This window comes from Balaenoptera physalus, assembly GCF_965194825.1.
Source record: "Balaenoptera physalus genome assembly, chromosome: 3".
Classification (NCBI taxonomy): Eukaryota; Metazoa; Chordata; class Mammalia; order Artiodactyla; family Balaenopteridae; genus Balaenoptera; species Balaenoptera physalus.
Window position 1 is genome coordinate 59487978 of NC_138890.1, and position 17853 is coordinate 59505830.

General features: G+C 40.9%; 1 protein-coding gene and 1 pseudogene across 2 annotated transcripts; both read left to right on the plus strand.

Annotated features, from left to right (window-relative positions):
* The first annotated feature begins 6640 nt into the window (after nucleotides 1-6640).
* Nucleotides 6641-9007, plus strand: LOC309657154 (transcription initiation factor TFIID subunit 7). The gene has a single exon (XM_082454266.1). The coding sequence runs from the start codon at nucleotides 7424-7426 to the stop codon at nucleotides 8471-8473; it is 1050 nt and encodes a 349-aa protein (XP_082310392.1). The 5' UTR covers nucleotides 6641-7423; the 3' UTR covers nucleotides 8474-9007.
* Nucleotides 9008-9114: 107 nt separating this feature from the next.
* On the plus strand, nucleotides 9115-16988 carry LOC309657163 (mitochondrial ornithine transporter 2 pseudogene; annotated as a pseudogene). Its single transcript, XR_014268309.1, has 2 exons — nucleotides 9115-13156; nucleotides 13616-16988. The product of XR_014268309.1 is annotated as a mitochondrial ornithine transporter 2 pseudogene (transcript).
* The last annotated feature ends 865 nt before the right edge of the window (nucleotides 16989-17853 follow it).

The window sequence follows — 17853 nt, forward strand, 5'->3', positions numbered from 1 at the left end:
CAGTAGGTCCTTGTTGTTTACCAGTTTTATATATAGTAGTGTGTATATGTTAATCCCAAACTCCTAATTTATCCCTCCCTCCCCCATTCCCCTTTGGTAGCCGTAAGTCTTTGACTCTATTTCTGTTTTGTAAATAAGTTAATTTGTATCACCTTTTTAGATTCCACAAATAAGTGATATCATATATTTGTCTTTTTCTGTCTGACTTACTTCACTTAATATGATAAACTCTAAGTCCATCCATGTTGCTGCAAAAGGCATTATTTCATTCTTTTTCATGGCTGCGTAATATTCCATTGTGTGTGTGTGTGTGTGTGTGTGTGTGTGTGTGTGTGTGTGTGTGTGTGTGTGTATATATATATATATATATATATATATATATATATACCACATCTTCTTTATCCATTCATCTGTTGATGGATATTTAGGTTGCTTCCATGTCTTGGCTATTATAAATAGTGCTACTATGAACTTGCATGTATCTTTTAAAATTAAAATTTTCTCTGCTATCCCTCAATTTTTTTTTTTTTTTTTTGGCCATGGTGCAAAACTTGCAGGATCTTAGTTCCTGACCAGGGATTGAACCCAGGCCACGGCAGTGAAAGCACCGAGTCCTAACCACTGGACTGCCAGGGAACTCCCTGGTATCCCTCAACTTTGAAAAACCTTATCATACCCTTTGGTCTACTGTCAGGGCCAGATGGTATGCATCTTGCAATGCTATAGTGATACTGTAGCTAGAAATTCATTCTCTGTTCCAGCTTTCATGGGATACCAATACCAACCTACAGCAGTTAAGTATATGTAATATCTCAGAAGGACCATATCTGGCAGTGGAGTATCAAACCTGATCATTTTCTTGAATTAAACAAGAAAATGTCCCCAAGTTGTTGAACTTGTAAGAAAAGTAGGTTCTTTTCTTCTGGCCCATATCTCTAAGAAGGGGTGATAATTATTATCAGGAAGTTGTTGTGTGCCTAAAACAGTCACAGGAGATTTTTTGCTCAAGCCAGAAAGTACCCTCTGTTTGGAGCCTGCGTTTCCAACATAAGCATCCTTTGAGCTTTGAAATTCCTGTTTTCAAAGTCTATGACTCTCTGGTCTCTCTGATCTCTCCAAATTCATGTGGAATGGCCCAGGAATCGCCTCTGAGAGCCTTTTTAGAAAGTAAATTATTTTAGTGTTGGAACTGTCATCTAAGTCTGTGGTCTGCCCTTTGAGCTCCATGGTCCACCGTGTTTTCAGCGCCCTCCTAATGCCAGCACTTTTAAATACAGGCTCCTTGTGAATGGTGTAAATGATGTTTAAAAGGCGGACTAGGATCTTCCTGTGTCCCTATCTCTTCAAGGTTGGTGGAGTATCATCTGTTCTGATGCTCTGTTCATTGCCACAGATATAATGGCTTTTTCAAAACCACTTCAGAAAATTTGGTATTACTGGCTTTAGTCTGCACCTTGAGACAAAAAATTTTACAGGTGGGTAAGTAGTTTTGTAGAAAATTGATGTCTGTTAACAATTCTGCACATTCTGTGGGGGGAAAATTGTACTCAGAAAGAGTATTATTTCTGTTACAGGGAAGCCAGATAATTGTCTATATAGTGAGAATTTCTACTCCAACCTAAAGTAGTTTCACTGGGTCCTCCTCAATAACCAGCAGACTTTAATCGGGGCATCCTTCCACTTAATTTCTTTGCTCATTGATTTGCAAATGGTTCTTTTGTCCATTCGGAGCAAAGACTCCTTTCTGCCTTTCGATGAATGGCAGACCCTTCAACCCGTGCTCTGAGTTCCCGATATAGGTTCTTGGAGGTTTTGCCCACAAAAAACCTTCTCTGTCTCCTTAGCACCAGACATGGGAATCTACTTGGACTCAGGTGCCCACTTGGTCATGAAGAGGCCGTGCAGCAGGATAAGTCTTCGGTTCTGAGTCCGGAGGCTGCTGTGGTGCCATTACTGTCTTTTGTAATGTATTAAGGATTTTAGCACACACTGCTTTTTATTTTTAATTCTCTGCTTCTATTTTTATGCTTGCCTCTCCACTTCTCTTTGCCGTCTGGAGTCAAAGCTGAACCACGTCGATAAGAGCCTTGCACTATATCCAAGAGTTTTTCCTCCAGATTGATTCTGGTCTGTTACTGCGAAGAACTAGGCAGAAAGTCTCCTGGGTTTCAGGACTTTCACTCCTTGAGAGAAGGTCTAAAGGCTTGGTTGAGCTTAAACATTTTTGGCAAGAATACTTCATTGGTGGTTCTGTGTGCTTTATATTCTCTCACATGTGCTGTTTTATTTTTATACTGTTGGACCTCAAGATCACAGAATTGGATTATGATAAACTGTCATCATTAGTCCATACCTGACCTGCATTGTTTATTTACTTACCTATCCAATATCATTTAGCTGTATATCTATATATGTAGTTATCTATCAAAATAGTAATAAGAATTCGTGAACACAGTACCTCCCCACAAATGCCAGGACCTTGGTAGTAATATACATCGAATCGTACAAATGATCCCTCCTACCACTCCCTGGCCCCCAGCAAATGAAGGTAATTATCATCCTGAGTTCTATATGCATCATTCTTTGCTCCTTTGAATTTTTTTTTCGTATTATATGTTACTCCCATGTATATATTTTTCTAGTTGTTTTAAATTTTATAGTAAGGGTAAAATACTGTATGTGATACTTTGGTACTTTTCTCTAATATTTATTTTTAAAATCCAATAATCTTGTGTTCCTGTAATTCATTTATTTAGACTACTGTAAAACATTCCATTTTGTGGGTATGCCGTAGCTTATTCATTCAGTTGATAGGCATATGGATTGTTTCCTGATTTTTGCTCCTGTTGCCCACTGTCAATATAAACATTCTTATATATACCTCCTGATGCAAATGTGCAAGAATTTCTTTTGGGTATATAACTAGGAATAGAAATTCTGGAACTCTCAAGTATTTATCTAGGAGTAATCGTTATATTTAATAGTTAATATTCAACTATTTCGCAAAGTAGTTGTACTGATTTTTACATGCACTTGCAATATATAGGCCTGAATCTCTTTATCCACATGCTTTCCAACACTTGGCATTGTCAGGCTTTTAAATTTTTGTCAAACAAAAAAATCTACCTTATCTTGGTTTTGATCTGTATTTCTCTAATTACAGCAAAAGAACATCTCTTTGTGCGTCTATTGGTTATATGTTTCTTCTGTGAAATGTTTGTTCATGTCTTTTACCATTTTTCTATTGTTATTTTTATTTATACTGGTTTGTAGGAGTTCTTTATATATCCTTGATATTAATTCTTTGTCAGTGTGTATATGTGAGTATCCTCTCCTGGTCTGTACCTTTTCCCATCTTTAAGATGTCTATTGATGAATGAAGTTTCTTGATTTTATTACAAATGTATTAATCTTTTATTCTATGGTCAGTGTCTTTTTAAAGAAATTATTTCTACCCCAACGTCTAAAATCCATTTACCTGTATTTTCCACTAAGAGCTTGAACGTTGTTTTGGGTTTTGTTTTTGTTTTTGACATTTGAGTCTTAGAACCATTTGAAGTTGATTTTTAAATTAAGACCCAATTTAATCTTTTTCTATATGGATAACCATTTTTAATTGAACATTTCATCTTTTCCCATTGATCTGTGTTATGGACTGAATGTTTATGCCCCACCCCCTACCCTAGTTCATATATTGAAGCCCTAGCCCCCACTGTGATGGTGTTAGGAGGAGGGGCCTTTGGGCACTAATTAGGTTTAGATAAAGTCATGAGGGTGGAGCCCATGATGGGATTAGTGTCTTTATAAGAAGAGGAAGAAATATCAGAGCTGCTTCTGTCCACCATGTATACATACATGGTGTATGTATACATACATGGTGTATGTATACGTACATGGTGTATGTATACGTACATGGTGTATGTATACGTACATGGTGAGGAGGCTGCAGCCTGCAAGCCAGGAAGAAGGCCATCATTAAGAAACCAACTGCTACATAGAGAATGGACTTGAGGACCCGGGGAGGGGGACGTGTAAGCTGGGACGAAGTGAGAGAGTGGCATGGACATATATACACTACCAAATGTAAAACAGATAGTGGGAAGCAGCTGCATAGCACAGGGAGATCAGCTCAGTGCTTTGTGACCACCTAGAGGGGTGGGATAGGGAGGGTGGGAGGGAGAGGCAAGAGGAAGGAGATATGGGGATATATGTATATGTATAGCTGATTCACTTTGTTATAAAGCAGAAACTAATACACCATTGTAAACCAATTATACTCCAGTAAAGGTGTTAAAAAAATTAAACAAACTTAAAAATTCAGTTCCCCAGTCAAAACAACAACAACAACAACAACTGGATTTATCAATAGACATTAAGGTAATGGTGATGTGGCAGTGCCCTTAGCTTTAGGATCAATGTAACTACCCCTCAAAAAATAGCATTCAGAAAATGTATTAAACTCAAAAAAAGAAAATATGTTTCAGGATTGAAGGAGGTACATACTTTAGGGGAAACTTCAGTTGATCCTTTTAATTATCTCTGACAACCTTCCATTTCAAGGTTTAATAACTAAAATACACCATAATTTTGGCAAATCTGAATTGCCCAGAATTTATCTCAAGTTATTTTCTGTGACAAAGATATTTGAGCATCATAAAGCTCATAGGCAATTAAAATGCAAAGCAATATTTGGATTATTTTCATGTATAAGCATGGCCTCACATTTTATAGGGTTAAATAAAGCATTATGCAAAGGCTAGCATGCTAAACTCACATCTATGAAGTAAGTAAAATCAGGTACAATTAAGGGACAAGCACATTGGAAAAATTTCTTCAAAAAGAGGAAACAGATCATCCTGGAAATTATATATACATCAGCTAATATTCTTCAACACATTACAGAACAAAGAACTAAAGTACAGTTATGTAGAAGAGCATAATTTTCCTTCAAACTTAACATAAAAAACCAAACTGGTGCCAAACCATTTAAATTCCACCCCATGATACACAGTAGCACAGTTGAGGAAACCAAAGGGGTCACATTCACACACGCTATTTGCAAACCTCTGGCCTCATAACAATTGGCACGGTCCGTGACTGGAGAGGAAATGTATATATAAAGTGTCTCTATCTCATTTTAAGGTGACATACAATGTATTTTCTCTGACAAATTATTATAGGATTTAGATTATATTTATGTTCTTTCTGGATGGATCAATTGTTTCATTCAATTAGCTAATATTTTTTATCTCACACGTTTTGATACTAGGCACTGGGACCGGATGAACACGATATTAGACTCCTGATTATCATGGAGCTTCCAATCTTAGGTGAGGGAGACAATAAGTACATAAAGAAATAAAGTGAATTTTCTAAATGTTAATCACATTTTAAGTGAATTCTCTAAAACTTAGATGCAGGTGTTGATATTTTAGAGAACAGAAATTGAAATTTTAAGGACCTTGATAATCTACCAAACTGATCCTATTAATAAATAAATGGAAATGAATAGGAGTAAGTGGAAACTGTTACACAGTTAGACTGAAGCACTATAAATACATGTTGAAGAATACTTGACCACCTAAAGAAGAGGCAAGCAGAAAAGTTATCCAAACAGTAGAGGTGGATTTTTTAAAATTCCAAACTAATTTAAAAATTACTGGCAAATGAGTAGAAGGAAGTAATACTTCAAGTATATTCTACTTTAATCAGACTATTCGTCTTTCAGGCAACTGTCCTAAATGAACACGGGCCTCCAGAAGAACACTACCTTCTCTGTTTACATTTATATCTACGTCAAACACATTAAAAAGAGGAATCACTACTCAGCCATAAAAAGGAACGAAATTGGGTCATCTGTAGAGACGTGGATGGATCTAGAGACTCACACAGAGTGAAGTCAGAAAGAGAAAAACAAATATCATATATTAACGCATATATGTGGAACCTAGAAAAATGGTACAGATGAACCGGTTTGCAGGGCAGAAACTGAGACACAGATGCAAAGGACAAACGTATGGACACCAAGTGGGGGAAGTGGCGGGGGCGGGGATGAACTGGGAGATTGGGATTGACATGTATACACTAACATGTATAAAATGGATGACTAATAAGAACCTGCTATATAAAAAATAAATTAAATAAAATTAAATTAAAAAAGAGGAATCACCCTTGTTCCCTCAGGGGGTCTTCAAACCCGAAACAGACCGAGTCATGGGCCTCCTACGGACATCTTCATAATCAACAAACACAGAATTATAGTGGGCTGCATGTCCTCACTCCACTGACTTGGGTACTTTAAAATCCACGGTATGGTTAGTTATGAATTCTTTTATCGGCTCCAGATTGAATATAGCCTGTGGAGATGCCGAGATGTTTCCAGAAACAAACACCATTTCCGCACGGACGCCCTATCTCCGGCAATCACCCGGAAGCCTAGGAGGTATCCGGCCCCACAGCGATCCGGTAAAAGCCCTGGCTTAGCGGAGGCGGGCGGGAGAATCTATGTCCTTCTTAGAACCGTTTTCTCTAAATACTTTTAAACCAACAGCTCTTTAGGAAACATACTCTTCATCCCGTTAAGGCCAAGTTCTCGCGAGACGACAAGACCCGCCGGATAGCGTAATCGCGCATTGCGCCTGCGCGCGCTGGGGCAGCCCGCACTTCCGCCCGAGGGGTGTTGCGACTCACAGCAGCTTCCCGTCCTGGGTGGTGACGTACCTGTTTTTTCTCGGTTAGGTCTGCAGCAACGGACGGAGGCCCGCTGAGCTGCGGAGTTGCAGAATCTGGCGTTCGGAGCTGTGGTTCTTGGCGAGATTTCGCGTTGCCCGTCCTGAGCCATTTCACCGATAATCAGCGGATCGCTTTGCCAAGTGCCGGGAAGAACAAAGGAATTCGGAAGGAGACGCTCGGCTCCCGGCCACCTTGCTCTGAGTGACTTCCTTTTCCGCTCGCGCCTGTCCGGACAAACTGGACTTGTAACCGTCACTGGATTGTAAGTACCCGAGGCGAAGAGAGCTCACTACGCCCCGCTTTTTGCGTATCTTTGTTCCGGGAGAGTTTGTGGATTGGGAATATCTGCTGAGCCTTACTTTCTGTGCCGAAAATCGTTCCGTAGGAGCCGCCATTTGCTTTCCCTGCGTTGTCCTGCAGCGGCATCTAGAGGTTGGAACTTGGTATTGCAGCTAATAGATTTAAATGGACCTGAGTAAGGCAAAGTGTCAGTAACGACTGGTACTGTCACAGCATATTTAGAAAGACTTGGGGCTTAATTCAGAATAGACGCTTAGTTGCTGTTCTACCTAGAACTCTTTGTAATTAAAGACTTCAATTTATAAAGAACTGGACTATCTGTTGAAATAGCTGAAATTTTTTAGTGCAACAAGTGGTTATTAGAGAAAAAGTGAGTCACAAAGAAATAAAGATGAGTAAGAGCAAAGATGATGCTCCTCACGAACTAGAGAGCCAATTTATCTTACGCCTACCTCCGGAGTATGCCTCTACTGTGAGGCGGGCGGTACAGTCTGGTCATGTCAACCTGAAGGACAGACTGACAATTGAGTTACACCCTGATGGGCGTCATGGAATTGTCAGAGTGGACCGGGTCCCACTGGCGTCAAAATTGGTAGATCTGCCATGTGTTACGGAAAGTTTGAAAACCATTGATAAAAAAACCTTTTACAAGACAGCTGATGTCTGTCAGATGCTTGTCTCTACAGTTGATGGTGATCTCTATCCTCCTGTTGAGGAACCAGTTGCCTCTGCTGATCCCAAAGCAAGCAAGAAAAAGGATAAGGACAAAGAGAAAAAGTTTATATGGAACCATGGAATTACTCTGCCTCTAAAAAATGTCAGAAAGAGAAGGTTCCGTAAGACAGCAAAGAAGAAGTATATTGAGTCTCCAGATGTGGAAAAAGAAGTAAAGCGGTTGCTGAGCACAGATGCTGAAGCTGTCAGTACCCGTTGGGAAATAATTGCTGAAGATGAAACAAAAGAAACAGAAAATCAAGGCCTTGATATCGCTTCCCCAGGAATGTCTGGCCACAGGCAGGGCCATGACTCATTAGAACATGATGAGCTTCGGGAGATATTCAATGATCTCAGCAGCAGCAGTGAAGATGAAGATGAGACACAGCATCAAGATGAAGAAGATATAAACATCATTGACACTGAGGAAGATCTGGAAAGGCAGCTACAGGACAAGCTAAATGAATCAGATGAACAACACCAAGAAAACGAGGGAACTAATCAGCTGGTTATGGGAATTCAGAAACAGATTGATAACATGAAAGGCAAGCTCCAAGAGACCCAGGACAGGGCAAAGCGACAGGAGGATCTCATCATGAAAGTGGAAAACCTGGCTCTCAAGAACAGATTTCAGGCTGTGCTGGATGAACTGAAACAAAAGGAAGACCGAGAAAAGGAGCAGCTCAGCTCTTTGCAAGAAGAGCTAGAATCACTCCTAGAGAAGTGAAGAGAGTTTTGATACTTAATTTCATTCCTGACAGTGGTCAGCCTTGAAAGAAAAACTTTGTTTTCATCACCTGGACTAGATAGTAAAACTTTGCAGTAGTTCCCAATTTCCTCCACTGTCTTCTATTGGATCTGTCTTGTAGACAAATATAACTGTGAATTTCTATCTCATTTGTCTTTTCGAACCACTTTGGTGGGTGTTTGTCCTGTAGGAAGTAGGAATGTATAGACAGATAAATGAAGGGAAGTTGTAGGATTAGCGTAGTGAACAGTTCAGTTTAGTAATTTATCACAGCTTCACTGCAGGACTTTGCTGCTGTTTCTCCATTTACCAGAAGCTGCCATTGCTACTCTGTGATGCCATCTGAGATAAATTAGTAGAGTCTAGTCTGGTGGCAGTGAAGTTTGTTTACATATGTTTTGCCATGCTGTAGCTATTTTCCCAGTTATTCAAAGCAGTTTTCCACATTTTGCATTGCAAATCATTTCATAAAGTTGTTTTAACAAATAAAAGCAAGTAATTTTCACCTAATAATGTGTCTTGCTCTTTTAGGGGTAGTGGGTATAAGATCCTCTTCTGAAGTGGTTTCTTTTTGGGGTTTAATGGACTGACCAATTGGATTCTGTTTTGTAGGAAAAGAAGCAGTTGTGTTAGAATTTAAGAAAAAGAGGAATAGCAGAGGCAAAGAAATGGGGAAATGTCATCTTTGCATTATGTTTCCAATCCACGTGCTCCATTTGGAGGTCAGGAAATAACGTTCTTAAACTATCCTAAACTCTTTTTTTTCAGCCTGATTTCACCACATTCTCTCACTATTTTCAATCTTGAGCTTATTTACATTTTTTTCAAGGAGTTTAATTACTACTCTTTCTCTATAATAGTCTATTGGGATAAATACTATTATGCATCTAGCATACCAAAGTCTAAGTTACCTGTTGCTCGTGTCCTCACTAGACTGTAAATTCACTGAGATTAGGTACTTTGCCTTGTTAGTCACTGTAAACTTACTAAAGAAGAGTAAAGAGATTAAAATCACAAGGTCAGGAGATGTGGTGCCTGGGTTTGTATCCTAGTTCAGTGACCTAGTTGAGATTGATCTTGGGCAAGTAAATTAATCTGTTGGTTTCAGTTTCCTCATCTCTAAAATGGAGGTGATAATATTATCTACCTCAGGGCCCTTGAGTTGTTGGCTATTGAGTTGATACATATAAGGACTTAGAACAATTCCTAGAATAAAAGCAAACTATTATTGCCTATTTACTAGGGTCTGAACATACAGGGATTAAAAATTTGAATTAAAGACTGATTGAAATGGTAGAAGTGTGAAGAAACAGCTGCTTTAAATGGGGTTGACTGATTTCAAATTAAAGAATCATTCTAAGTCAAAGTTTATAAATTACAGCAGAAACAAAGTTTGCTTCAAGTACATCCGCAGCATAAGCAAACTGAGTCAGTTTACTACTGTAGCTTTGTTTTTTATTTGATTCATTTACAGCTTGGTTTTGCATAAATATTAAAACCTCCATAATGAAGAGTAATTATCTGTTATGTCAACTTCAAAAGAGAAAAACTTAACTGAAGAAGATTGGGATCCATTTCCCTTCATGTAAATCCAGAGTTACCAAAAAAGACTCACTTTTCTCACAGCTCCCTTGCCTGATGAATGTGATGTATAGTTGGGCTACGGTTTTCAATATTTCTGAGTTCATGAATGGAAGTTGAATTTTTTAAATTAGTGTTTTAAAATATTATAAGAAAAAACTCACTGAAAATTTTAAGCAGTGCAGAAATTTTACAAATTCTTAGTTTTATTCACTCCCCTATTGCCGGTCACTTAGGTTGTTCCATTTGAAATTTGCTATTAACAGAATGCTGCAATAAGCATGTCAGTGTGGCCTCTGTTTTGCATTATTTCTATAGATTAGGTAAATGGGATCTTTATGTTCACATCTAAATGTCATAAAGCCTGACATTTTGAATTTGTAGATCAAATGTTAGAGACAAAAAAATTTGGATAAATTGTGACAAATCATGTCTCTGAAGGACTGTCTTGAACTTTGCTTAAACTTTTATTACCTAGTAAGAATTGTGTGAAAACACAGACTAGGAAGACTGCTTACCACACAGCAGGTATATTGGCCTTCTTTCTGTATTTCAAATGCCCAGCTCTTTCACACTACAGAGCTTTACTTATATTACACTTACATTTCCCTTTTCCTGGAACAGTCTCCAGATACTCTCATGGCTAGCTTTTTGTTACTCAGCCCTCAGCTCAAACCTTACTTTCTCTGGTAATCCTATCTGGCTACTCAGTCTGATTGCTAGGGAACATGTGATGTGGGTGTGCATCTTGTTAAGGGTGGTGGTCTTCACTGAAAATTTGGAAGTTCCTTTGCTATTATTTTCCATGTATGCGTGGGAGTACATGTGCTCCAAGTCCAGCTGTTTAAATATATTTCATGGAACTTGAGATCTGTGTATTATTGCACAACTATGTCTGATAATTCAATGAAGTTACAGACCATTTCCCTATTAATGCCCTCATGATCCCTGGTGCTGATTACTAACTTGGTTTCTCCAAAACATATACATATATGAATTTAATGCAAAAGCATCTGATGATTTATTGTAGTATCCTGCATCTCTTGTGTTCGTAAAAACTCAGTATGTGCTTTTAAAAGATAAACAATGAACCATAGGTAATTAATTGACAGTTTTAAAAAACCAAAACATTTTTTAAAAACCCTCAAATGTGAGGGACTTCCCTGGTGGTGCAGTGGTTAAGAATCCGCCTGCTAATGCAGGGGACACAGGTTCGAGCCCTGGTCCGGGAAGATCCCACATGCTGTGGAGCAACTAAGCCCGTGTGCCACAACTACTGAAGCCCGTGCACCTAGAGCCCATGCTCTGCCAAAACAGAAGCCAGCACAATGAGAAGCCCGTGCACCGCAGCAAAGAGTAGCCCCCGCTTGCCGCAACGACAGAAAGCCCGAGTGCAGCAACAAAGACCCAATGCAGCCAAAAATAAATAAATTTTATTTTTAAAAAACCATCAAATGTGATACGACATTTAAAAAATTTAAATTTAAAAAATTAAAATTTTTTTTTTCTAGTTTAAAATGGCACCTTGTTCTCATGAATCTCTTTTCTCTGTCAAATAGCCTGCTAATATAACATAGTAACCTCCAAGGGCAAGGAAAATAGGAGATGAGACAACAGTGGATGAGAGATGTCAATGTTTTCAGAAGGCCAAAGCAGATGAAGAAACGATAAATTAATTCAGAGATCACAGAAAGTTACATGCTAAATGTCTGCAAGGAGGTATACCAAGGAGAAACAAACCCACTTGATACAGACACTGAGGCTCAGTTTTTGCAGGCAGTTTCCAAGGAAGAGGGAAGGTGTGAGGCTAGAAACAGGATTCATTAATGTCTGTGTTCAGGGACTTCCCTGGCAGTCCAGTGGTTAGGACTCTGGGCTTCCACTGCAGGGGGCACAGGTTCCATCCCTGGTCTGGGAACAAAGATCCTGCATGCCATGTGGCACAGCCAAAAAAAAATAGTAAGATAAAATCTGTGCTCAGAGCTGTTGGATGTCCAGGAGCCCTATCTCACTCAGGCCAGATGACTTTTCCTTACCCATCCCACAGACAGAAAGTTTATTTTCTGGGTAAATTGAACCAAAGAAGGCACAGATGGAGGCTGGGGGTCCATAGCATTGAACAAGGGAATTGTGTGAAAGTCTGTTTTCTGACTGCAGGATGTCAACCCTCTTCTCCCACTTGGTGTCATTAAATCAGTCCCCAAGGTAAACACCACCCGCACCCCCCCTCCCCCGCAAACACACACAGACACACACACAGTCAAGATTGGAAGATTATTCTCTGAAGAAACCATGTGGTACCAGAGAAAAGAAATCCAGATACATTTGGGCACTCTCCAAAGAAAAGGCCAAGTCACTATTTACTACAATGAAGTCTACCTGTTGACAAACAGTATCCATGCACAATCTGCTTTTAGGTGCCTCACTTTTAAATATTAACTGATAGCCAAAGAATCAGACAAGGAAAGCTTTCTAAATGAAAGAATCATTTTAGCATACTTTCTGCCCCCTCCACCATTTTGTTTTTACCCCCAAAGTAAAATACCGCCTAGGGCTTAAAATGTAAACTTTAAGAGAATTCGTTCCAACGCTGGGATTATAAGCATTTGGGAGGATAAGTGTGTCCTGACAGCGGTACCGTCACTGATGCCCCAAACTGCAGCTTGCCTACTAGGCCTGTAGTCAGTTATATCCAGAACTTCTGCTGCATAAAGCTGCATGGCTCCTCAGCAAGAACCCCGAGACTTAGCACGCACAGAGCGCTGGAGCCACACAGGTCTTTTATATCAAGTTTTTTAGCTGTATATAAATGTTTTCCAATGCGATTGTACAAGGCCTTGACTTACCTCTAGAAGTAACGAGGGCCCTGCGTCCCACCAGCTCGCAGGGCTTCAGGCCAGGATCCCCGGCGATGTTACCACGAAATAGGGGATCTGCCCGCCTCAGGCCTCCCCCGGCGTACCCTCGGCGAGCAAAGAGCGACACCTGGAGAGGCGCGGCGGCCCGCACCTTTGTGGAGCCGCCATTCCTCTCCGGAGACGATTAAGGGTTTTCTGATCCGAAGGAGCCACCGATTGTCAGGTAAAACCCCCCAAGTCTTTGTTCATTTTCCCTATTTTAAACCTTTGTCTCTGTAGATTGACCCTTTGACCCCAGGCGCGATCAAGCACCTCCCATTTTGTTTTGCCGGGAGTTGGGAGGCGGGGGTCTCTGGCCGAACAAGAAGGCATGTCTTCCTCCGCCGCAGCAGCGCCTAGAGTTTCTGGCCGTAATCGCAGGAATTTATCGGACAGCTTTCTATTGCTGTATTGAGATTCATTAGAAGTGTTTCTCTAGTCTGCCCCGGGGCCCGCGGGCGCTGGGACGGCCGGGCGGCGCGGAGCGAGCGGGCGGGCGGCTGACGGGTTTAGGGCGCAGACGCAGCGGCTGCAGGGTGCCAGGAGAGGCGCGCGCGGTCCCGCGGGCCGGGGGTTATTGCAGTGCGTGGGGAGGGCGGCCCGCGGCCTAGTCTGGAGTTAAGCGGCTTCTCCCGCCCCGGAGAGAGAGCCAAGAGCAGGCGGGACACGGGACGCCCTCCTAAGCTCCAGAGAGTTCCCTTCCTCGGAGACCAGCAGAAGAGTGGGCGAACATGAAATCCAATCCTGCCATCCAAGCCGCCATCGACCTCACCGCGGGGGCCCTTGGGGGCACAGCATGCGTCCTGACCGGGCAGCCCTTCGACACAATGAAAGTGAAGATGCAGACGTTCCCTGGCCTGTACAAGGGCCTCGCCGACTGTGGCCTGAAGACGTACTCCCAGGTGGGCTTGCGGGGCTTCTACAAAGGGACCGGGCCAGCGCTGATGGCCTACGTCGCCGAGAACTCAGTCCTCTTCTTGTGCTACGGCTTCTGCCAACAATTCCTGAGGAAAGTGGTTGGATTGGACAAGCAGGCGAAGCTGAATGATCTGCAGACTGCGGCCGCCGGTTCCGTCGCCTCTGCGTTTGCCGCGCTGGCCCTGTGCCCCACTGAGCTCGTGAAGTGCCGGCTGCAGACCATGCACGAACTGGAGATGTCAGGGAGGATAGCAAAAAGCCATAATACAGTTTGGTCCGTCGTGAAGAGTATCCTTAGAAAGGATGGCCCCTTGGGCTTCTACCACGGACTCACGAGCACTCTATTTCAAGTAGTACCAGGCTATTTCTTCTTCTTCGGTGGCTATGAACTGAGCCGATCGTTTTTTGCCTCGGATGGATCAAAAGATGAACTAGGCCCTGTCCCCTTGATGTTAAGCGGTGGAATTGCTGGAATTTGCCTTTGGCTTGTCATATACCCAGTGGATTGTATCAAATCCAGAATTCAGGTTCTTTCCATGTTTGGAAAACAGGCAGAATTTATCAGAACTCTTTTAAGTGTTGTGAAAAACGAAGGAGTAGCAGCTTTATATTCTGGTCTGAAAGCTACTTTGATTCGAGCGTTCCCTGCCAATGCGGCACTATTTTTGGCTTATGAATACAGCAGGAAGATGATGATGAGCCAGTTTGAAGCACACTGAAGTGTCTTGGTGAATCTGGATCCAAGTACACGCCTTTGAGGACTATAATTTAACTCAGAGTTTCATGGAGCACTGGACCAGTGTGGTATTATTTTTGACTTCATGGGAACTTTGCTTTCGTCTTCCCTGCTTATATGCTAAATCTTAACCTTTACGGAAGAACCTCTGCTTTATATCATATAATTTCTGCCCATAATTGTATTGAAATAGAAAAGTTGCTGCTCTTGTGTTTGGTGAGATAATACAGGGTGAGTGGGTGGCCGTATGTACCTAATCTGAAAAGCTAAATATAGTTGTATCACCGGGCTTTTGCATAAATCTACACATGTACATGCAGTTTGTTTGCTTATATGTTGTGAGTGAAACACAGTTTGGTTTCCATGTTTAATCTCATGTCACCAGAAAAACCGAGTTAAACATGTTTCAAGATGGTTATAAATGATTACTTAACCCACTCAAGATGTAGGGTCTCTTTAAAAGTCTGCTTAACATGTGCACTATATTAGCCAATTAAAGTTTTTAAAAAGTTTTTGGTGCTTGAAAACGAAAATATCCATCTACATTTTTTTCATCTACAATGATTTATTTTATTTTTTATTGAGGTAACCTTGATTTATGGCATTATATTTCTACGTCTCTATACCCTACAATGTGCTCACCACCAAAAATTTATTTTTCGTCTATCACCATACAGTTGATCCCCTTTATCCACTTTGTCTCCCTCCTTTACCTCCCCCCTCTGATAACCACTATTCTGTTCTCTATAATGCCATGTTTGTTTTATTTGGTTTTGGTTTGTTCACTTATTTGGGGTTTTGTTTGTTTATTATAGTTTTTCATATTCCAGATATGAGTGAAATCCTACAGTATTTATCTTTCTCTGTCTGACTTATTTCACTTAGCATAATACCCTCAAGGTCCCTCTACGTTGTCGCAAATGGCAAGATTTCATATTTTTTCTCATTTAGATTTTTAAAAAAATGTTTATTTATTTATTTGGCTGCACCGGGTCTTAGCTGCGCCATGCAGGATCTTTAGTTGCAGCATGCAGAATCTTTTTTTAGTTGTGGCATGCGGGATCTAGTTCCCTGACCAGGGATCCAACCTGGGCCCCCCGCACTGGGAGCGTGGAGCCTTAGTCACTGGACCACCAGGGCGGTCTCTGTCATATAGATTTTTAAGAGGAGAATATACCTGCATACTGATGTGTCTTCCACAGTCTCGAGTTAAAGTTTCAGAGTAGGCATCTTGGATTTTCCCAAGATGTTCTACTCTTAAAATAGTGCTAGTCATCTTCAAAGTGGGATCATATTCCACACTCTTAGTTAGGTGTGGCCTAGAGAATTAGGCCTCTGGGAAGTAGCCTGGCCTTTGTCTGTACCAAATTTCCTTCCTCTCCTCTCCCAAAGAGCTTCCCCTCTGCTCTACTTTAGACTGAGGAAGGGGTGAGGGATGGGGCTGTGCTGCTGTGCTTGGATGAAGACCCATGTAGTTGACAACAGTTCTTAGCTTCCAGTCTCAGGGTCCTGGACTGGGTAGGATTCCAGGATGTACTATTGGCCCATTTAGGGGTTGTTGATCCCCTTTGGATCGTTCACTGTCCTCTCTGCCTCCACCAGTCAGAAACCCTTCCAGGGAACAGAGAGTGCCAAAGCCATGAGAACTTTTTGTTCCCTGATGGTGATCAGGTGACGTTACCAGTGGATGAAGTCCTCTCCTCTCAAATAGAACTGGACAGAACTTAGTGCTTGCAGTCCACAGTGATTAATGTGAGGGCTGACCCATCCTGAAGTTTACCTGAGGGCTGATAACTCCTCGTCATTTTTTTACAGTATTGGAAACTTCTAAATTTTGTATTGGCCATCTGTGAGTTTTACTGATGACTGTATATATGATGTGACTTTACAAAGCAATGAAACATAAGAAAAGCAACTTTATTAAACTATACCATATGTATGTATCTAGGCACTGACAAAAACCAAAAACAAAAAAAATAGTTCATCTGATCCCTACACACTTGTGCATCTGTTCTTTGGCCCTATAGTGTAAGAGGGTCATTCTTACTAAAGTAAGCCTCATCATTCCATGATGATCCAAGACCAGCAGAGTCTCTCTCAGTAAGAAGTGTTCTTAAGCAGCCTGTAAAGCTGAAAACAGGCAGGCTCCCAGTGTTAATGATCGTCCATAGCGTGTGTGTCAATCACTGCTGGCGGAATGTACACCTGGTATGGAATCCCCAGTTTCCTTCAGCTTTTTTCTATCTGTGAAGCCTCCGAGGTAAGTCTAGCCACATTGCCAGAGGCAAGAGGGTCAGGGTGATGGATGTTGACAAATGCGGGCTGGGGCAGACATTTGGGGAGGGGATGCTCAGTGTCATGCCTGGTGTGCTCCAGAGCGATGGCTGGTCTTCCATTTGCTTCTTCTTTAAAAGAAAACCATTTTTCTACTTTACTTCTAAGTTATTTATACATTTAAGTTATATATTACGTATGTAAGTGGTCAGTAGCTACTTAGTGAGGCTTCATTCAAGCAGGTCTGGATTAAAGCAGAAAAGAAAACAGGAATGGCTTCTACAGGAAGTGGACCTTTCAGAGTCCGAAGGCCCCCTGCTCAGTACCCATGAGCTCGTCTCAATTAGCTCTATTGTCAATGGACCTTTTCACATGTTGTCCATTAAAGGTTTACCTAAATATCTTCAATAGAAATCATTTGAGGCAAGCAAGAGTGGGAGTAAGGAAGTGAAACCTAAGTCAGAAGAATTGTTTTCCACTCTTTTTGCTTAATTCATGGTTCAATATTTAGATACAATTTGTACCACTTCAGATCTGTACTCAGACAAAAATATAATAACTTGAAATATTGTGTTTAAAGAACTTTGAGTGTTCTATCATTAAATTATTTACCTAAATAAAAATATTTATTGAATTCACACCATTTACAGTATACTGTATTGAGCTCTGGGTATTCAGATATTAATGGTCTGGTTTCTGTTCTCAGGGATCTGATGGTCTAGATGTTTGTTTTACAGGCAGAAGAGTGATATTGTAGAATACAATTTAGAACAAACAAATAGAATCCAAATTGTGTATATGTGTGTGTGTGTATGTAAAATCAATGATGTGTGTGTATAAAATCTTTTCCTTAACTATGTTTTTGTTTTTATATTGTGGTTTCTTTGTAGTCTTTAAATTAGTTCCATGGTATTTCTTTCTTTTTTCTTCCCCAGCTTTATTGAGGTATAATT